This window comes from Alosa sapidissima, chromosome 2, assembly GCF_018492685.1.
Source record: "Alosa sapidissima isolate fAloSap1 chromosome 2, fAloSap1.pri, whole genome shotgun sequence".
Taxonomy (NCBI): Eukaryota; Metazoa; Chordata; class Actinopteri; order Clupeiformes; family Clupeidae; genus Alosa; species Alosa sapidissima.
In genome coordinates, this window is record NC_055958.1 from 16,501,072 (window position 1) to 16,523,571 (window position 22,500).

A 22,500-nucleotide genomic window follows, 5' to 3' on the forward strand; every position below is an offset into this window, starting at 1 on the left:
TAAAATAAAGTTGTTTTGGCAAGGCTGCTTTTGCCGATGAAGCATGTCCTACTCTGCACTTGGGTCCAGAGCTAAGAAGAAAAATACAGCTGGTACTGTCTGCCTCCTCAAGCACTGCATCCATTCATTAACCCAGGCGAACTAATAATTGAAAAATGGAATGTGCTTGTGGGGGGACATGACCTGATGATCTCCATGATCCAGGAATACTATAAACATAACAACAAAGCACAGTTTTATAACAGCAAAAAAAGTCACTCATCACTGAAATCATTAAGGTCAGGAAATGTGACTGAAAGTAGTATTTTTTTTCTCTCTCTCTCTATCTCTCTCTCTCTCTACCACTCATACTCTTTCATTCTCTTTTGCTCATGTTCTCTTTTTCTGGCTCATTCACTGACCCACATCCTAGCTTAATCTGTGAATGTTCTGAAGAGCTATTCAAATGATTAGCTTAGACCTGCACCTCAGTCTACTCTACATCATCAACAAGCCCTCAAATACACCAATCCCTCAGCAGCACGGATCTCATGCAAATCTATTGATCCAAAAGCCATCATAAGTGTGACACGTGAAGCATGAGAATGCCACCACCACCACTACCACCCCACCTTCTCTTCCCCCACTCCTTCACCCACCCATCCAGCTGTTCAGGCGGAGACGGGCCTGGCACTGTTTATGTGACTTTATGGGACCATAGGGGGCGTGCTGCAATGTAAACACACTGAACAATTTCCCAATGTGGCTTGACCCAGAATAGATGTGCCCAGTGGCTTCGCAGATACACAAGCACCCCATTGGAGAGAAGAGGTGGGGGCGTTATTATTTTTGGTGTCGGTGCCAGTGGGGTGAGTGAGTATCAGCTTGTGCAAGGCTGCAAGGCGGTGACTTGGGACGTATGGCCTGCCCTGAGAACGAGGAGTCTATGTTACAGGCTAAAGATGGAGATAAAGTTTTTGGGCCCCGTTCCAAATACTGTACCCTTCGAGAGTGTTTTCTGACAACAAACTGTTTCACATGTTCAGAGTCAGATGGCTCCTCCATATGGTCCACCACCACACAGAGTAACAGGGTCGAATGGAGGAGACCATGTGAGAGAGAAAGTCAGCTTTCTCTGTTTTCCGCGGTGAGGCACACGAAAGCTTTGAATATTACATTGTCAGAGGAAAGTAAGTTAGTGAGTCATCCGCAATTTAAATATTTCAAGATGGCAAATTTCATGGCACACATCACTGAAGCGCAAAGGACAGTAATGCTTATCCATCCAGTGGGAGGGTTTCCACTAAGAGCTAGAATGAGGTGCGTTGAGTCTAGGTTAAGCGTTACCTAACAAAGGTAGCGTTGAATGCACGCATGAAGCATGCTAAAACTGCCATCATCTCTACAGCCGTACAGCGGACCATAGAACCCCAAACTCCCAATCCAACTGACTTAACCACAGAACTCTCTAATTTCAAAAGCTTTGCATTTCAACTTTGCATGCATTTGTACAGTCATTTAATTTTGTTATTTATTTAATTTATGTACATGAGAAGCCTTTAACAATACGACTTTAACCATCAACTATATTTTTGGCACTGTGAGGAGGGAAACAATTGTTAAGGCTGACAAAGCAGTGCTCTGTGATTGATAGGGGAGTATAGCTATTTGAGCAGGCATGACTAAGACACCCTTGCCGTCAGGCTCTCACAGTGGGCACGGAGCTGGTCAGATTGGCATGAGAGTGCGGTGGGATTTACCCGAAGCTATTATGATACTCACAAACATATTTACATGTACATTCACACCAAACACAATGGCTTTTGAAAACACTGTTATGTTCCACATTTCTTTGAAGACAGGGTAGGATTGAGAGCAATTAAGAATCAGAGCTATTTAAGGAGGCTTCCATGTGTCAGTGACCCAGAACACTATGACCACTCTGTCACTGGCAATCAGACCTGCAAGGACCTGCCTGAAAATGCCATGTGAAGCTAGAGTAGTGTGTGTGTGTGTGTGTGATAGAGAGAGAGAAGCAGAATTATTGCTTCTAGCTCCTTCCTACACAATCAAAGTAAATCATCAAAGGCAAAAGACCCTGAAAAAAAGAGCAAAAGAACAAACAATCTGCCTTTGGCTTGGGTGGCAAGATAAGTGACTGTCAGCAATGCGCCTCCCTCCACTTTATTTTCATGACAATAAACGCCCGCTGCTCCTTTAGATCAGGGCATTTTTTCCTTTTCTTCAATCGAGGCAGGGCTACTGCATCCCAGCAAGGCTGCAGCTAATAATAGACGGCTAACGCTCTCTTACATAACCCTGCCAGGATGCATTGTGGGCCAGAGATCCTGCCAGCGGAGTCGGAGTGGTGCAGGCAGTACGGTAGTGCCCAGGCAATGGGGCAGAGAATGGAGGGTGGGGTGGGGGGGGTCTCCCTCAGTCAGAACAATTATTTAACCCACCAACATAAAACTAACATCCTTCAAGGCCTTGCATTTGATGTGGTAGCTAGTATATCCATAATATCATAAATCAAAATGTTCTCGCATCTGTTAAAGGAACATGCCAACATTTTGGGAAATTAGCGTATTCACCATCTCCCCCAGAATTAGACAAGATGATACATACCCTTCTTGTCTCTGTGCATGCAGTAACTCAACCTGAAGCACCCACCATTAGCATAGCTTAGCATAGTTGATTGAGGTGGGCAGTTCCAACTAGCCTATAGCACCCAAAAGTGACAAAAGAACACCAACATTTTCTTACATGTTGTGACTTGTATAGTTACAACATATAGGGTACAAACAGGCACTTTTCTAAGCATATACAAACTTGGAACTATGTTCTCACTCAGGAAAAGCACTGCTTCTTGGGCTAAGTTATTTGCACAGTTGCTGTAGCAGCAGTAGCAGTGCTTTACCAGAATAAGAATGTAGTTCCAAGCATGAATATGTTTACAAAATCGCTTTGTTGCATTTTACATTGAAAGTTATACACATTGTAAATATACTGTCACAAAATGTAAACAGAGCAATGTTTGAGTTCTTTTGTCACTTTTGGGAGATAGGCTAGTTGGAACTTCCCACCTCAATGAGCTATGCTAAGCTATGCTAACGGTGGGTGCTTCAGACTGAGACGAGAAGGGTATGTATCATCTTATCTAACTCTGGGGGAGATGGTGAATAAGCTAATTTCCCAAAATGTTGGAATGTTCCTTTAACAGATGCAAGAACATTTTGATTTATGGAGGTCCTGATATTATGGAGATACTATGGGGACATTAAATATTAACAAGATACTATTGATTCTGTTGACTTTTACTGCCTGTAAACAGAATCATCGATATTGTCAGAGCTTGCACCACATCCATGCTTGCAACAGCTAAGCTATGTAAGTCGCTTGCCATTCATTCTGGTGCCCTTGTGTGCCAAGAAAGAGATAGGGACTCGACAGGTCTTCCATCACTGTGTGTGTGTGTGTGTGTGTCGCTGTGGTTGGGTGTGTATGTGTGTGTGTGTGTGTGTGTGTGTGTATGAATGAGTGTGTGTATGTGTGTTTTCTCTTCAGCGCCTCAGTGGGCACGGCTGCCGTTGTCTCTGGGCGTCTGGAGTGATGGCAGATGGCTGGGAGGACCTGGTAAGGGGTGGAGACGCCATGCTGGAGGTGTGGGGGCGGCCCTGGCTTGGCGCAATGGCAGCACACATACACAACGGAAAGAGGAGAGAGAGAGAGGGAGAGAGAGAGAAAGAGAAAAAGGGAGAAGGAGATGAAGAGAAAGAAAGAGAGCAAAAGCGGTAGCAAGAGAGAGAGAGAGAGAGAGAGAGAGAAAGAAAGAGAGGGAGAAGGAGACGAGGAGAAAGAAAGACATAATGAGAAAGCAAAAGAGGTAGCAAGAAGAAGAGAGAAAGAAAGAGGGAGAGAGAGAGAGAGAGAGAGAGAGAGAGAGAGAGAGAGAAAGAGGGGGAGAGGGTACAGGTGGTGATGCAACCAGTGTGGTGTGGCTGTTTTCTCTCCAGGTTCTCATCCTTGCTGTCAATATCTTTGTCAAAGTCGATCCAAGTGAATCACGGGTTAGCCACTGAGCTGATGGGCCAGAGCCAACACCTTCACAGATAGCTGCACACCTCTATGTAATCAGAAGTGTTGTTTCCTGCACAGCTCCTGGAGCACTGGCTAAGGTCAGGTGCTCTAGCAAGACAAATCTTTTTGTCATGCACAAGAAAAACAATATTTTATCACACTGGCAGTACTTTCAGTGGTACAGAAGGTTAACTGGTCAAAAGATGTGGGTAATTAACTGCCCGTAAAGACCGAAAGGAAAATGAAACTCGTTAAACAGAGCGCTACAATGCATTTGCAATTCCTCGAAAAGCCTGTCAGTTTCTCATTAGTCAACGTGCACTTCCGCTAAAGTGGCGCAGAGTAAAAACTAAGTACAGACATGAGAAACAGTCAGCGGATGGATGGCAACTCCTCTTGTGTTCAGTATTAGGCACGAGGGTCAGGGAGCAGTGAGAGGTCTTGGCTAAGCAGCTCTGTAGGGAGCTCACTCTCATGATCTCTCTCTCTGTTCACATGATCCACGCTTGGCCGAGAGCTTCCTTTCTTCCCAGTCATGTTCTCATGCCATTCAGCTATAAAGCCTCTTCTCACAAACACAAACGAGCCGTCTCACAACGTCTCATGGGAAGAAAAAAGCCTTTTTTCAAGGGATGAAGGACGCTTGTAAAGTGCTGTTCCTTCTCCCAAGAACCAACAGAAGACCCCCTTTACGTGCCCTCAGCTGACCAGTAACATCAGTGGAGGGTGCCAAGTGATCATGAGGAACCCGGCCTTCATCTGAATGGTCCAGTTCCCACAATCCTCTCTAGGATGGGAGGGAATTTGTTCTATTTCTGTTGCCTGAGTGTCACATTGTTTTTTTTTGTAGCAATATGAGCACAATAGCTTTGCCTCCCCTGATGCCGTTTCCTAAAATAACATGGAGGGTGCAGAGACAGCTGCTAAGAGCAGAAAAATTGAATACATTCTCCAGGCAGTATTTTTACACGCTGCAGTCGCACAAAAAATGAATCAGAAATCAGGACTAGTCCGAATGAAGGGTAATTGCTTTGTATTGTGGAGAGAAATTCAGTCCAATTCCATTGTATAGCTAGCATTAACCACATGGTTTGTGGCATTCTGTTCAATCTACACTGACGAAATGTGCTTTTTGTTAACATTGCTTTCAGATGCTCCATTCCAATGAAAGAGCACTCTCTCGCTCTAGCTCTGTCTGCTAGCTGCAACAAAGAGCTAACGTTATCCCTCCTGACTTTTGAGTGTTTCAAGCGTGCACTTTCAAAACACATTATGGCTGCAGGGCTTTTAACACCCGACATCGATCGCCACTGTGCTTATTGGAGGGTTTGTCTGGCCCTTTGCCCTTAAGTGCCGGGGAGGTTTGGATGGAGCAAGCTTCATCCGTAGACACAGTGTCACCCAGAGCCTCAACCAATGGATGCTGAATAGAGTGGACACACTGGTGCAAAGTCTAGCCTGGATGGATTGCATTAGCTGTAACACTACAGAATTGAAGGCACAATCTTATCACAGCCACAGCAAACAACTGTGAAAAACAATTAGGCACTCGCAGGCAAGCCTGTCGAGACAAGGGGGTCTCGGTGCACCTACACACACACACACACACACACACACACACACACACACACACACACAATCACGCAAACACACACACACACACACACACACACACACACACACACACACACACACACAATCACGCAAACACACACAAACTCAAATTCTGTGTGTGACTTGCTCGTGGTCTCCCTCTCCCCTTCATACTCTCCCCCTATGAAACCAGAGACGTCCTTCTCCGCATTTCTTTTCCGAATGGGATTAGCAGGAGGAGCTAATTTAATAAAGGTTAAACCCTGTGGGATAACTCCACAACAGTGGATTCCTTCACACACACACACACACACACACACACACACACACACACACACACACACACACACATAAACACACACACGTTGTTGGCAACAAGCATGCACGCACATACTGATGGACAAATGGGTGCCACTAGGGCTGTGCTGTCAGGATAGATGCAAAGCCATAATCCTTGTTTTCTCATTTACACGTAAATATGTGCACACAAACACATACACACTAATGCATCAGTAGACAAACGAACACATATGACGCACGCATGCAAACACACACACACACACACACGCACATGCACAACACACACACACACACACACACACACACACACACACACACACACACTCACAGATAGCCACACAACAGATAGAATACATAATCATTCATTGAGTGGGTTAGAGCAAACGCCTGGGTCATTTTTCAGAGAGGTGAGTACCTGACAGCTTAAAAGCCTGGCTGATCAATCTGCCTATAGGGTGAAACAAACACATAGCCCTCATTCTATAGGGTGAAACAAACACATATGCTGGCCCTCATTCTATAGGAAAACAAACATGCCTCCACAACCAATAATAGGCACCAGCAATAACTGGAAGTTAACTAGGACAGCAATGCATTGGTAAGGAATAGGATACACACTCAGATACACAATTAGAAATATATTTTATTAAGCTCTAACTATAGTTTCTAGTGGCCATGAAATCAGAGCAAAAACCCACAAATGAAATCCTCATCCATGAAATGAGATGAATGAAATCCTTAACCAACTTATCCACTTTCCAACTCAATATTGATGATAACCATCCTTAATTAATGCCAGGTCACTGCATGAAGACTGCCTTCACTCTTACTGTATGTCAGAAGCAAGGTTAAAGTAAAAAAGAGAGAGAAAAGAGGAAAACTGCTTGCTGTAGTGAACATGCAAACACTGCCCTGGGTGGGATTACCGCCAGGCAAGCAGTTTAAAAAAAAAAAAAATACCGTTAATAAAGCCCTTCATTCAAGGTGACACGCCAACTGGGTTAACCTGCCTACTGTGTGTGCACACATGCGTGAAAGTTCATGTAAGAGTACGCGTTGCAATCGCCAGAGTGTGCTCTGTGTGTGTGTGTGTGTGTGTGTGTGTGTGTGTGTGTGTGTGTGCCCGTGTGTGTGTGTGTCTGCAGGGATAAAGTAATCAATCTCCACGGGTGGGAGTTCAAAGGGAAACGCTCCTCTCTGTTTCTTGTCCTGTAAATAGTCCTCCATTTTTTACATTGTTTGCTCCCGCTGCTAAATCCATTGTGCGCTGAGGGGCGACGGGGGGCTAACGAGTGATTGACAGTGCGGGGAGGCGGCAGGAAGCATGCGTCGGGGCGAGCTACCGACCCAGGCCCTCCGGCAGCTAATGCAGCGAGTTTAGGATCAGAGCAGAGTCGAATATCGCTGCCTGGAGGCCAGTTAAAGATTACTAATATGAGTCACACAGCTGGCAGCGCCCTCCCCCTCTCTCTGTCTCTGTCTCTCTCTCTATCTCTCTTTCACTCTTTCTTTATCCTGCCCTCCTCCCTCCATCCCTGCCCTTTTCTCTAGTTCAGTAGGGCCCAGGGATCTCCATGGAAACTGGTTCTTTTCAATGCTTGGTTCAGAGAGAGAGAACAGAGTAGAGCCCCAAGGAGGACAAAAGGAGATCTGGAGCGATTGAAGTGAGACGAAAAGTTAGAAGAAAAGACACAGCAAGAGCGTGGTCTAAGGTGCTCCAAACAGACATCTCAGGAGAAGGGAGAGTCTAAAACCCACAGGAGAGCTCACTGCTCACATCCCCACTAACACTGCCCCCCACCCCCACCCCCACCCCAAAGAAAAAATCCTAAGAAGATATTACTGTGTACTTTCACATTATACTGACAAATGGAAATAAATGGCTCATATTAAGACAGTACACTTGGGGAGGGGGGGGGGGGGCAGTGTGTGGAATAAGCAGTACAGAGAAGCCAGTGAGTCATCACAAAAAAAAAAGAGAACGCGAACCTAACGGAGACAGATGAGTGGATGGAGAGGCAGGTGGATCGCAAAAAAAAGCGGAAACGATGGTGACAGTGAGAGGTAGGAAGAGAGAGCAGGAGGGGGTGAGAGAGAGAGAGAGAGAGAGAGAGAGAGAGAGAGTTGTTCCTATTTTTGGTGTCATCCTTCTGTCCTTTACCCTAGTGAGGAAGGGAGGAGGGAGAGTGAGAGAGAGAGAGAGAGAGAGAGAGAAAGAGAAAAACAGATCCCTGGAGGACAGCGGGGCCCAAGGGCTCAGCGCTGGTGTTGGAGGTTAATGCCGGCCAGCGTGAAACAGCTGTTCTCTTGAGCCGACCTTGGGCTTGGCTCCCGAGAGCCAGGAGCAGAGCTGTGTGGTGCAGCACGGCACTGCCCTAAAGACACATGGGATTTGGACATGACAGTAGTGGAGCTGACGGCCGCTGTCACATTAGGAGAAGTCAGTCCAGGGGGGCTTGGGATGGAGTGCATGTCAGTATGTGTGCGTGTGTGTGTGTGTGTGTGCGTGTGTGTGTGTGTGTGTGCGCACGTGTCTATGTGTGTGTGTGTGTATATGTCAGGGAGGGGGGAGAGTCCTGAATGACCGAACCCTTCTCCAAAAGGACACATGCTTTGCTGACTGTTGATGCAGGTTGCCACGGTGACGTGGGCCTCACCGGCCTCTGCGGATGGACGCTGCCGGGGGGATCGGTTGACGTCTTCACCATGCCCATGCACTCCTATGAACACATTCATTTCGAACGAACATTCCTAAATGGCAGCTACAACAGAACACTTGCTGGTAGAGACAGCAAGTGATCCCCGGGCTCTTCCTAAATGTGTGAAGTGAGTCATGTTCGTAATTGCACAAACACAAGAGGAAATGACCTCACGGTGTGTGTGGACGTGACTCAAGAAAGACTACCACTGTATGAATTAATCAAATTCATTAATCGTAGTGCTTCCTAGAAGGTTAAAAACCCCTTGATATCTATAAAGAAGACCAAGACCTAGACGATACCAACAGTATGCAAGTACTGTGTGTTCAGAAACTTCAAGAACTTCAATATGACAATATTACAGATCTTTTTCACAGCAGCAATTTTGACATGAAAGAGTAGGACAAGCACAGGCATTACAAATGATGTGAATAAAGTCTGTTCAATTTAAGTGTAGCATAATCAGATACCTGGGCCTGCCATACATTTCATATCAAAAATGGCTGCTGTGGAAAAGGTCCATAGTGGAGCACACAGAATGTCCCTCCCATTTGACCAAGCTCACCCTGGATGCAGAACTTGAGTTCCTTGACGTCGGTGACGGTGATCGCTGGCATCCTCTCGGGCACCTTCTTGCTCATGCGGTTGTAGTTCCGCCTCTTCTTGGTCTCACCCCACAGGTTGGAGCCGCCGTGCATGCTGGGAATGTTGAGCACGGCGATGCCCTCCAGAGAGGTGTTGCTGAGGTCTAGGACAATGCCATCGCACTGAAAGGGAGAACACACGTGTGAGTGAATGTGTGTATGTTTGTGTGTGAGTGTGTGTGTGTGTGGTGTGTGTGTGTGTGTGTGAGTGTGTGTGTGTGTGGTGTGTGTGTGGTGTGTGTGTGTGTGTGTGTGTGTGTGTGTGTGTGTGTGTGTGTGTGTGTGTGGTGTGGTGTGTGTGTGTGTGTGGTGTGGTGTGTGTGTGGTGTGTGTGTGTGTGTGTGTGTGTGTGTGTGTGTGTGGTGTGTGAGTGTGTGTGTGTAAGAGAGGGAGAAGGAGAGAGTGGGAGAAAAAAACAGAGGGAGACAGAGGGCTAAATTGAGAAAATTGATCTTTGTAAAAGTCAAATGCTACTTTGAATTCAAATTAAGCATCAGACATCTTCATCCCAAGACGCTTTTAAGAGGTCAGCAACATAAGCAATAGTGACCACTCATAACATACACAGACTTTTGGCCTTTTCTCCCTTTACACTGCAAGTCGGCCATGTTGGTTGGCCCAATCTCTTCAGCAGCTAGTCTCAGTCAGCGCACTTCAAATGACATCTGTGGAGTACTTATGGCCTGGCTGCCTATAAGAAGAAGCACACTGAGAGAGCCTAGAGTCCTTTAATTACATGATTGCAGTATATCTCCAGAGCCATGTCCTCTAACTACAAATTCATAAACATGAATGAAAGATGATGAATCTCATTTGGGGGTGGAGGATCCGCCTGGCAAAACCGAGGTCAATGGGATTTGGCACAGTTGTGAGCTTGGATGTATTTAGAAGCATCTCCTCTAATTGCTACCCAGCTGTAGCGATCAGGTCTCGTGAGTCATTAGATGTAGTAGAGCTTTAGCCGCGAGGATATGATTAAAAAACACAGAGTTAAATCTTTGCCTGGGGCAAATTCCATTTCTATTTCCACTTTCACTGAGATATTGCTTTTAATATTACGGAAATGCTGTGAATAGACACTTCCAGTATGAACAATTGGATTGGGAACAACCCTTCAAACCATTGGGAGTCAATCCTGAAAAAAAACCCACCAAACGTGACTATGATCAGTTGTCACATTTGCTTAAAAAACAGCTTTTTGTGTGTGTGTGCGTGTGTGTGTGTGTGTGTATGTGCGGGGGGGGGGGGGGGGGGGGGGGGGGGGTGTTTAGACTGATGGAGGATTCCACCAGCTCTACGTTCCCTTTTCTGAGCAGGGTCTGTTCTGGTCCGTCTCCAAACACACTCAACACACTCACATTTGTGTGTTGTTTCAACATGAGATGGGCACCCAGAAAGCGCACTAGGGCCTTGCTAAAGAACTAGAATCCCTTTCTGCATCTATCCATTAATCAGTCAACGTATTATCGGCCACAATGTGAATTTGAGACTGATGGCAAGTCTGGGGTTTTGTAATTATGCACAGAAATGGATGGCCTGTCATTTGACGGTACGACGAATTAGTCATTCTAAAAGGCTCTGGTTAAGGACTGGGTGAGAGGGAGACAATCTTTTACTTTGTTCTCCTTTAAGGTTGAAACTGTTATGATGCAAACTCACCTCCACCTCGATGCACTCGTTGAGCTTCTTGCACGTAGCAGAGATGGTCTCTGTTGTGCCAAACTCAAAATACCAAAGCTTGTTTTTCATCCTACGACGAAAAGAGACCAGAAATCAAATTAGATGAGTGAGAGAGAGAGAGAGAGAAACAAATAAGAGAGACATGGAATGTGGTCATGCACAGTGGAGAACACCTACTGTTAGAGACGTCACATCTACTGAAATATCCCCTCATTCACATTCATGGAAACTAATGACACTTTAACTGTGCTGCCTCTGATGAGATGACGCATTGGGGTCGATGAGCGGTGGCTTTGCCACTGGAACAACAAACACATAGGGCTTTGCACACCACTTAGGCCACTGCTGGTGTGACAACAAACAAAGGGAGGAGCGTTGCCTTGGGCTGTCTGTCCGCCGCTTCAAAAGGCTAGCTGGCCCGAGACCGTAGCACCAGCTCCAAACATACAGCAAACTGCATGCATGAGGGCACACTGAAAACATATCAGCTGCACCCACATCGCACTTTAGAGTCGTTATCAAATCGTTATCTATTTGATGCTGACACGCAATGATTTCTCCATTAGAAAGACACAGGGACAGGCTCTCGCATTTCCATGGTTCTTCTAAGCAGCTATGCCTCCAATGTGGTGAATTTGGAGGAGACCGACTAGACTGTTTTTTTTATTTTTTATTTAATTTCACGTTTGTCTCTTTGCCATCCTTCCTCAGTCTCTTGGCAAGCGGCGGTGCTAAGCCTCCAGCGCGCTCTGCCTGCATCGCCAGAGACAGCCGCCTGGGCCTCGTGCTGACGCAGTTACACGCAAATCATCCCACTGCTCCAAGCCAACCCAACCCCGCTGTCTGCCCCTCTACTCCCTCCCTCCACCCCTGCTGAAATATTGATAGCTTCCATGGAGGGAGAGAGAGAGGAGAGAGAGAGAGAAGAGAGAGATAGAGAGTGAGTGAGAGAGAGAGAGAGAGAGAGAGAGAGTGGCCTCAGACAGGTGTAGGGGGCACATGGCTGGCAGTGCACGCACACATCCCTCTGCCCTCTGGGGTAACCTGACACCCTCAGCAGCAGCAATCTGAGCAGCCAGCCGAACTTCACCATGGAGGATGGAGGAGGATATGAGAGAGAGAGAATTAGAGGGAGAGAGAGAGAGGAGGAGAAAAAGAGAGATAGAGTAAGAGAGAGAGAGAGGAGGAAAAAGAGAGAGGTAGAGTAAGAGAGAAAAAGAGATAGAGGGCTGAAAAGAGAGATAGAGGGATGAGGAGAGTCAATTACAATCTCATTCGTCTCCACAAAACCCTTTTCATCCCATCACTGCAGCTTAGAGGTAGAACAGCTGAAAGGTTCCAGTAAGAAGAGCCAGAATTCAACGCTATTTGAAATAAAACAAGCGAGCCCTTCAGTGGGGGAATATTTTTGCACCAGTTTTCAGAGTGCCTAACGACAGACGCAGGCTTACAGGCACACGGGAGCACTGCTGACAGTGACAACACAACTTGTTTACCCAACAGTCTCGGCGTGTCTTTTGGCCAGTGTTCGCCTGCTCTATCCGGCCGCATCCATCAGTGCGTGTGTGCGAGTGTTTGTGTGTGTTTGTGTGTGTGTGTGTGTGTTTGTGGGTGTGTGTGTGTGTGTGTGTGTGTGTGTTTAGAGCAGTCTCTAGGGAAGGCTAGGGTAAACGGCAACCCATTCCACTTCCCCTGGTGACTAATGAACACTTTTTCACCACCGAGGACAGACAGGTCAGGCTTGAGAGCATCGAGATGTTCATTTTCATTTATACATTTGGATGGTCATTTCCTCCCAATTTTTGTCCAAATGTCATCAAAATGAAACTGTCGCAATGATACATGCTGACATTTTGTGAATGCAACTTTAAATACTTTGATACCCTGGTGCAGACCAACAAGACTACTGATATCCACATTAGACAGACAACACCATTACATTTTCATTTCAATCTATTTTCCTTTGGCCTTTCCAAACATATGGCTTATTACTAGCTAATTAAAAAGTCAATATGAAAGGCAATTACTCTGCTGGCTCCATCTCTTCCCTTTTGCCCATTTCTCTAGCAGCTACTTCGCCTCCCTCTCATGTGAAAAGATTATTAGCATTTGAAATCACAATTAGACAGGCGTAGACTCTCGATGGGGCAGGCTGTCTAACCTCATTACCACTCTCCCTCTGGAGACTCCTACAATAAGGCTATAGTCTTCCTCCTCCTCTTCCTCCTCTTCCTTTTCTTATTTTTCTTCTTCTGTTTTCTTCTTCTTTGTTTTGTGTTTGTCATTCTCTCCTTCCTCATTACGAAAGCACATTTCTCAAAGCCGTCACTGAGAGCTGCGGCGGCCAGCCAATTTCAGTAACCTGTCTTCAGTTCCTCTTTGACTTCTCCTTCTGTGCCCGCGGGGAGAGAGAGAGAGAGAGAGAGAGAGCGAGAGAGAGGGCCACATCAGACAGCACTGCACCAATCTGCACGAGTGAGTGAGTGAGTGAGTGGCAGGACATGTGCATATCCCGAGACACATCGAATTCAGCTCAATCTGGCTAGCATTCCCAAAGTTTCACATCTTACCGCGAGGTTTTTTAAGATGATGTTGAGAAGACAGTGAGTCATCGCTGCCATTCTCTACTCCGCGGTGTGCACATGAATGAGTGGCACGTGCACATCCTAAGGCCCATCTAAATCCACTCGGTCAGCACAGAGGTGGCCATGCCAGGGAACCATGGATGAAACCACAGCGTGAGGTCTCTCTGAGATCACAAATTTCAAACACTAACCTCGGCAGCATTCTCAAAGTGTCATTCGTTTTTTTGCAGATGCTTTTTTTTAAAGATGTGCTGATACAGTGATTCACGTTAAGGGGGGCCATTGCCATTCTCTACCAACGATGTTACACCTATTAACATACCGATGCCCCTCTTTAAGATAAGCAGGTAAGATAATTAATCTTGAAAACTGAAAAATGAGATAGAAGTGACTTCAGAACATTTGGCCTACTGCTAGCCTCTCATACTTGTTATCAGGTTATCAGTTCACTATGCTGTCTCCCTGAGTTTAAGCTAGCATTAGTCGGCCCATGACCTATAGCCATTTCTCTTGCTATTCCTGTTTTCTGCCCCATAAATGGATACTTCCTCCTACATCATTATCTACAGGTTTTGTGTGAGTAAACACGTTCCTACAGGGGTCTATGAGGGATATACCTTGAGTAACACGAAACAATGTTCAGGAGTTTAGGACATTTCAACATATCCTTATTACCTGTACCACTGATTGAACAATTACAGATAGCAAGAAGTACAGACTCTAAGAATTAAAATCAGAGATGGTTCCTGGCAGAGGTATTTACTGAGTTGAGTGGCTATTGACTAGGTAATCATCCCAGCACACAAAAGACAAAGGCAAGTTAGCACAAGATGGCCCTCACATCTATGAACATCATTAAGATAGCTACGCTGTTAGATGCTCACTTTGGTCACTCTAAGAGCCAAGGGTCTCACCCACAGCCTTCTCTTGGGGGGGGGGGGGGGGTGGAGGAAGGATGGGGAGAGGGGGGCGAGATGGCTATCTCCCATAATCCCTTCTGACCCACTGACCCACGAGCACTCCTCCTCTCCCTATCTCTGCTGATTACTCAGGACTGCACTCAAGCATCAAGCAGCTGATCCTAGGCCTGATAGAGCACTTGATTGACAGAGAAGCACAGGAGAGGAAGGGGGGGGGGGGGTGGCACTGAGGACAGATAAGAAGAGGTATGCTACTCACTTCAGGAAGAGACGGAGGGGCCGGAAAAGATGAATATGTGTATGTGTGTGTGTATGGATGTGTGAGAGAGATGTGTGGGTGTGTGAGAGTGCTCTTGCGACAGAGAGAAAGAGAGAGAAACAGAGGGAGAGAGAGAGAGAGAAACAGAGAGACTGTGTCATTTGAGGGTGGACACCATATTTACCATCTTAGGCTGATCTAATCAGGCTCCATTTCCACTAGCCATTGATTCTATTATCTTATGGAACTTCGCTATGTTGACGAGGGCCAGCTCATTAAGTATGAATAATTGTCGAGTACAAACGTTCACACACTGAACATTTCTCACTCCCTACGGTGCTGTTCTCGGATCAGTGATGGCCTTTTCTGTGTGTGTGTAGATGGGTGTATGTGTGTGAATTCATGTGTATGATTGTGTGTGTGTGTGTGTGTGTGTGTGTGTGTGTGTGTGTGTGTGTGTGTGTGTGTGTGTGTGTGTGTGTGTGTGTGTGTGCATGCGTGTGTGTTTGTGTGTTTGCATGTGTGCGTGTGTGTGTGTGTGCATGTGCATGTGCATGTGTGTGGGGTGTTTGCATGTGTGTGTGTATGTGTGTGTGTGTCAGCATCTTAGTGCATATTCCTTCCTCAACCCATTCATAACCCTGTGACATGCTGGTCTCTGGAGGCCTGGGATCAGGACCCTTGTGGAGTGCTGTGCTCCACCCAGGAGCTGAACCTCTGACCTTGGGGAGGCTGACTTCCTGGCAAATGGCCACTTGCCGTGCCGTCTGTCTATCATTGAGATGCTTATAATCACAGACACGCATGCTGGTGGCGGGTGATTGGGTTATAGAGGACGCATCGCATGAGATTCTGATGTATAGACTTTTCAGAACAGATGCATGTTTAGGTATACATTTAATAGCTTCAATCTGTATTTGAATATATGCAAGTATTCTTACATTCTTTAATACATTCTTTAATTACTTTTTTGTCTTTTGTGATCTATAAATGTTCATTGTCTGGACGGCTAAACTTCAGCATCTATACTCTAGCCATCTGAGGTTTGGTAGTTTACTGCATTGGCCTCTGGTTGCATAAAGGAGCGACATAAGGAAACATTATTCAGTGTATACTGGTGCATGTGAAATGTGACCATGTGTGTATGGCGGGGGCGTCCAGGACTGGACTACACACACACACACATACACACACACAGGCTGTTCTTTTTGGCAGCCGTGGATGACAGCGAGGGGAAAGTATATTTATCCCACTGCACCACGGGCAGGGAGCAGCAGGTCACGACAGGCTCCAGATCGCAGCTACGGTGGGTCACTTCTGCAGCTCCCCACACACACACACACACACACATAAACACACGCACACAAACAAATACATACATCCACACACAAACACGTGCACAGGCACAGTGACAAACACACACACACACACACGTACACACCTCAGGGAGGTGCGGCCGGGACGCACAACCACTAAGGACATATCTGTCCCTTCCGGTCTATTGCACTCACCCTGCCAAGTAGTTCTGTGTTACAGCACCGTATGTTCCCTCTACCATGTGATTCTGTCCCACCAGGACTCCTGGTCATAACCACTTACACTGCACTTCCATGGCCATATCTGTGTTGGGATATTACGCTTGCCTTGCCACAATACTGCCGTTGTGCTTTGAGATACTACCTATGTATATTTTAATGGCACAATTCTTGGAATGAGAGAGAATCTGCTGCTGTGATTTGCAATCTCTCTCCATGGCTGTGAATAACATATTGGCTGATGATGGGGGGTAAGTGAGTGTGTATGTGTGTGTGTGCGTGTGTGTATGTGTGTGTGTGCGTGTGTGTATGTGTGTGTGTGTGTCACTGTCTTCCCCTCCCCCTACTGACAAAAATCAACAAAGGACCCATTGGTCTCCACCAATCAATGAAATAACAAAAAATTGATGGCCTTGACAGCCTAAGAATAATGTGCATCGATGCCCCCCATAGGGAGTGGATTGAGGTCAGTGCCATGTTCGCTCTGGCCATTATGTCTCTGCCAAGCCTTTATTTTGAAGGGTTTAAAGGCAGCTCGTTTGGATTTGAGCTTTTAAAAAACTTTTTTTTTTTGCATTTTTCATCATAACATTTGTATTTTTCGTTTATTGTTCAGAAACAAATCTGACCCCCACACGTGTCTCACTATAAACAGCCTAGGCAGTTTCCCACTGCCACAGCCACTTCCACTGTTCTGCTGGGGTGACTGAGTGGGAAAAGTTCTCAGTGAGAACCAGCCCTGCATCACTCCCAGAGTCCCTGCTCCTATTTCAGCACAGTGAGAGAGTGAGTGAATGAGAAAGTGAATGTGTGAGTGAGTGTGTGAGGGAGTGAGTGAGTAAGTGAGTGTGTGAGGGAGTGAGTGTATGTGTGAATGAGGGAGAGAGTGAGTAAGTGAGTGTATGTGTGAGTGAGTGAGTGTGTGAGGGAGTGAGTGAGTAAGTGAGTGTATGTGTGAATGAGGGAGTGAGTGAGTAAGTGAGTGTATGTGTGAATGAGGGAGTGAGTGAGTAAGTGAGTGTATGTGTGAATGAGGGAGAGAGTGAGTGAGTGTGTGAGGGAGTGAGTGAGTAAGTGAGTGTATGTGTGAATGAGGGAGTGAGTGAGTAAGTGAGTGTATGTGTGAATGAGGGAGTGAGTGAGTAAGTGAGTGTATGTGTGAATGAGGGAGAGAGTGAGTGAGTGTGTGAGGGAGTGAGTGAGTAAGTGAGTGTATGTGTGAATGAGGGAGTGAGTGAGTGAGTGTATGTGTGAATGAGGGAGTGAGTGAGTAAGTGAGTGTATGTGTGAATGAGGGAGTGAGTGAGTAAGTGAGTGTATGTGTGAATGAGGGAGTGAGTGAGTAAGTGAGTGTATGTGTGAATGAGGGAGAGAGTGAGTGAGTGTGTGAATGAGTGAGGGAGTGAGTTGGTGAATGAGTGAGTGAGTGAGTGAGTGAGTGTGAGAATGTGTGTGTGTGTGTGTGTGTGTGTGTGTGTGTGTGTGTGTGTGTGTGTATGTGTGTGTGTGTGTGTGAGTGAGTGAGTGATTGTGTATGTGTGTGAGTGAGTGAGTGAGTGAGTGTGTGTGTGTGTGTGTGAGTGAGTGAGTGAGTGAGTGTGTGAGCGAGTTAGTAAATAAGTGAGTGCTGGAATCCCTGGTGGTGCCTCCCTCGTCCGCTCCCATTGTTTGGCTGGGAAAAGCAGCCGTCCACAGAGTCTCCTTTGTCATTGAGATCGAGTGGACAATGCCGACCGGCAACTCTTCCAATTTTCCCTCTGTGTTTCTTTAACGGAGAGGGGGAGGTGGGGGTTGGGGCAATTTGACACCTCTTAATCCAAAACTTCCTCTCTGGGGTGTTTCGACACCAGCCTCTGTGACTCCACCCCCCCCCAGCCCCTTATTCCCTCATTGTTGTCTGTGGTGTGATTAGTCCTCTGGCAACCGACTCTCTGGGAGGCCGTGGGCTACTGGGCACTTCTCATGCACATCATCACCCATCCACTGAGGTGTCGGGAGTCACACTCCACCCCCCCCAATGTCACGCCACAAGGGGTGTGTGTGTGTGTGTGTGTGTGTGTGTGTGTGTGTGTGTGTGTAATGTTTTGATGAGCAGCAACACAAATGGGAGTTTTTCCCATGGGTGTGAATCTCTGAATCGCACAGAGCACTGTAACACAGAATATCATCTTAGGCCATGTCTACACTATTACGGATTCATTTGCACTTCTCATTTACACCACTCCGCCGTGTTCTAGCTTGTGAAACTGAGAATCAAATTAAAGTCACGAATGGTCATGTGATTTGTGTGAATGGTCATGTGATTCGCATTTCAGGGGTCCTTGTGGACTGCTTCGGTTCCGGAATTGCAAACGTGCGTCTGGACGGAGATCGCATTCGTTTTTAAAATGGCCGTGACGGCAATATGAGTTCCTAGAGGCATGAGGGAGTTCCTGATTCTCTACTGATTCTCTGTCGTGGAGGAATCTGCGTCCATGTTATAAGCTACACTGTTTTCAGCACTGTTTGCATACCTTACATCAATATTTAAGTGTTTGTTTAATATTTCATTAGCACAACCATTTCACCTATATGTTACGACCAATATAGAGATATACATTGTTAATTCAAGCTGTTTACATTCCTTTGTTTTTCGTTCCCAGCTCCATAGATAATGCATAACGCTGCGCCACTGGCAAGCAGCCGTTGTAATGGGGGTCGCGCTCTGATTTCTGGGGGTAATGGCCATTTAGTTGACGCGAGGCAGGTCGCTGTCATATCACAAGCCTCATTCTCGGTGAGCGCCTGTGACAGTTTGATGGTCCACAGACGCTCTGTCTGCCAAAGCTCCATGGCAACCACTGCTCCTGTGCCATCTGGAGAGATGTCACTTTAAAGAGGAGAAAAAGACGAGGAAAAAGAATAAAAGAAAGAGAGAGAGAGAGAAGGAAGATGCCGACTCTCTCTCTCTCTCTCTCTCTCTCTCTATCTCTCTGTCTTTCTGAGTCTGACTCTCCTCTAGACTGGGTAGAGCGGTATGCACATCCCACTGTTCATTGCTCATAGGAGCAAAGCAGGCTGATGGAGTTTTGTTTTCTTTCTTTTCTTCTTTCTGTCTGTGCATTTGTTACCAATGACTCATTTGAAAGATGACGTTAGCGAGGGTACACACAGAGGCGTATGCTCAGTGCACTTGGTGCCCAACTCCTCCTGTTGACTCTCTGTCCACTTTAAAATGACATGCTCGTAAAATCTCCACGGATGAGATACAGTGCTGGCCAAAAAGTATTGGCACCCATGCTAAAGTTGACTGAAAAGAGGAATATAAAATCATCTTTTGGAAATTGATCTTAAAGCCTAAAGTGAAAAATGAGGAAATATCTAACCTTTAAGGACACCAATTTTCTTAGTGAATGAATAATGTATCATAAATAAATAAATGTTCTTCCTTAAAATACAGGGGTCATATGTATTCCCACCCCTATGTTAAATTCCCATAGAGACAGGCAGATTTTTATTTTTAAAGGCCAGTTATTTCATGGATCCAGAATACTGTGCATCCTGATAAAGTTACCTTTGGAATTAAAATAGCCCCACATAATTTTTTATGTGATCAATCAATCACATCAATATTTTATATTCCTCTTTTCAGTCAACTTTAGCATGGGTGCCAATACTTTTGGCCAGCACTGTACGTGTATAAATCCCTGGTGCATTGTTAAAAAAGAAAAAAAAAAAAAAAAAAAAACGTTTTTCAAAAATAAGAACAAATAAATCCTTGAGTGGTGTGGAAATTGAGGTCTAATGGATAGTGACTGCAACATAAATAATTGATGGCCACACTGCAAACAGTCTAAGTTGTACACCCTGATTGCACAGTGTGCTACTACAGATGGAGGAGAACAAAATAACAGGAATAAACACAAGCCAAGTCTAGAGACTGGAGAGTGCATCCTGCTAGCACAAATGGATTCAGAATGTAAATAGTTTCCCTCTACTCTTTTGATCCTAAACATTTTAGTTCATGATGGCCAGAGTTTATCAAAGTCAGCATGTTGCAAAATGGATACACCTACGCGCACGCACACACCATAACACACACACACACACACACACACACACACACACACACACACACACACACACACACACACACATCTACCCACCTCTGGTGCCTCATATACATCTCTTTCCGCCACACTGTAACTCTAATACCTTCTCTGTACAGAAAACAAGCTCAAGCCTTTGCTGTCTGTCCCTATGTCCCTATCTGGACATCCAGGCTGGGTGTGCGTTCTGTACAGTGCAGTGGCATCACTTGTCTTTGGCATCGGCTGAACTCTGTGCCCCACGGGGGACTCAGAGGCTGGGAGACCCGGGCTTCAGAACTGGCTCTGCTACTGACCTTACCGGGCCCTCTCCATTGAAGCTGTACGTGAGCAATGCTGGAGGCTAAAAGCACTTTTCAGCTCTCAGTGGTCAGAAGAAAGAGAGAGAGAGAGAGAGGAAGGGAAAGAGAGAGCTGGACAGAGGGAGGGAGAGAGAGAGAGAGATAAAGAGAGAGAGGTAGAGGGATAGAGAGCTGGTGGTGGAGGAGGAGGGGAGCATCAGGGCCAAAGTGGGGGATAATAAGAGCTCCAGATCAAAGCAGGGGAGGAGGTTATGGGCCTCTGTAAAATAAAAGCACCATGGGCATCTCACCGGGTGACAAAAGCTTGCCTTTTTTTCTGAGAAGAGACTTTTACAAGTGACTTCCTCCAGCGACTCTGACGGACGGCTAGAGAGTGGCTACACTGCTAACGCCACGTCCACTCCATTAAGCTTACTCATCGCACCAATTTGTTCTATTCCACCCCCTCCCTCTACACACACACACACACACACACACACACACACATCCACACACCACAATCACTCATGTATGTAAGACTCTCACTCTGTTCTGCTCAGAACTATGTGACTTTAAGGCAGGTACAAATTCTTTGTAAAAAAGTATTTGAAAAAAAGTATTTGAGATTGGATTTTTCATTGGTCTTTTCACTCCTCTCTTGTCTCACTGAACTCCACAAAAGATGGTGACCTCCACTTTTTTCTCACGATTTTGCAAAAGAAGAGAAAATCTCTTCACTAAAGGAGAAAAATGATGTAACATTCAATTAAAGGATTTCCTGTCAATGGATGACGCATTGTGCTAGATAGTGGATTCTCCACTGGACAGGCTTTGGAGTCAAGATATTGACGGGTTAAAATTCAGGATATAGGGAAATGGTTTTGATTGCTCCATTCCAAATCATACACCTATTCAGATATTCAATAATTACCAATGAACAACTTTACACACAGAATGCTATTGTTTATGCAAAAATACAAAAAAAAAGTCTTTCCTTCAGTCATTTGCAACCCACATTAAGCATCTGTGATTTCATAACAAATAAAATGATTAGGTAACAGAGGAGGCATTGAGCCAATGGCTATGAACTTAGGTAACAACATTTTCGCAGCTAGAGTCCTTCAGCAACTCATGTCTGATGCATAATAAGCACATATGTTTGTGTGACAGTTACTGCTTGATCAACCAATGACCAGGCAGAAAAGAGTAAACTCAAGAGGGAAACTACCGCTCACAAAACAATCGATTACAATCTCTGGCTGTTGCTGAGCAAAGCCAATCAATTGGTTTGGCGAGGCAGGTGGTGTTTGTTCCCTCATTGATTCCAATGTGCAGCAGTGATAACAGGTGTGGCTGCGGAGTTTGGGCTTTCGGTAGCTCAGCGGGTGACGCCTATCATTTCAGTCTGCCCAGGCCTCGCCTGCTGATTGCTGTTGAGAGTGCCTGGGGTCCTCACATGGAAGGGTGTTGTGCATTGCCGCTCCGGGAAGAAAAAACGCGCAAATCTTTTGTGAGAAGAAAAAAAGTAAGCTTCTAACAGCTTATTTGCAGACGTTTATTTGTGTTTTTAGATGAACAATCGATCATTGTGTTTTTTCTCTTCATGTCCTGTCATGTTTCATTGTTAAAGTTTTGTGTTTGTTTATTCACACGAAAGCACAACAGGGTCACAGATCACAAATTACAGTGGTGTTTTACCTGCTGTTGAATTTTTCTGGGTGCTTCTCTCTCATCAGATGGAAGCGGTGTGCTATAGAAGCATCCTGAGGAGAAAAAAAGAAACAGTGTTATAGCAGAAGACCCTCCGCAAGAATAACTACTGCTAGAACAGTATTGTTTGGGCGTCACAGCATGTTT

The 22,500-nt window shown here is 45.8% G+C and overlaps 1 protein-coding gene across 4 annotated transcripts in view; it reads right to left on the reverse strand.

The window, feature by feature from the left end:
* LOC121697802 (diacylglycerol kinase beta) overlaps positions 1-22,500 on the reverse strand; it is a 90,360-nt gene that overhangs the window by 7,767 nt on the left and 60,093 nt on the right. For all 4 annotated transcript variants that reach the window (XM_042079532.1, XM_042079548.1, XM_042079558.1 and 1 more), the window contains 3 exons: positions 22,342-22,406; positions 10,955-11,045; positions 9,217-9,418 (listed from right to left, as the gene is read on the reverse strand). In XM_042079532.1, coding sequence (XP_041935466.1) covers positions 9,217-9,418; positions 10,955-11,045; positions 22,342-22,406 — 358 coding nt within the window. The remainder of the gene's footprint in view (positions 1-9,216; positions 9,419-10,954; positions 11,046-22,341; positions 22,407-22,500) is intronic.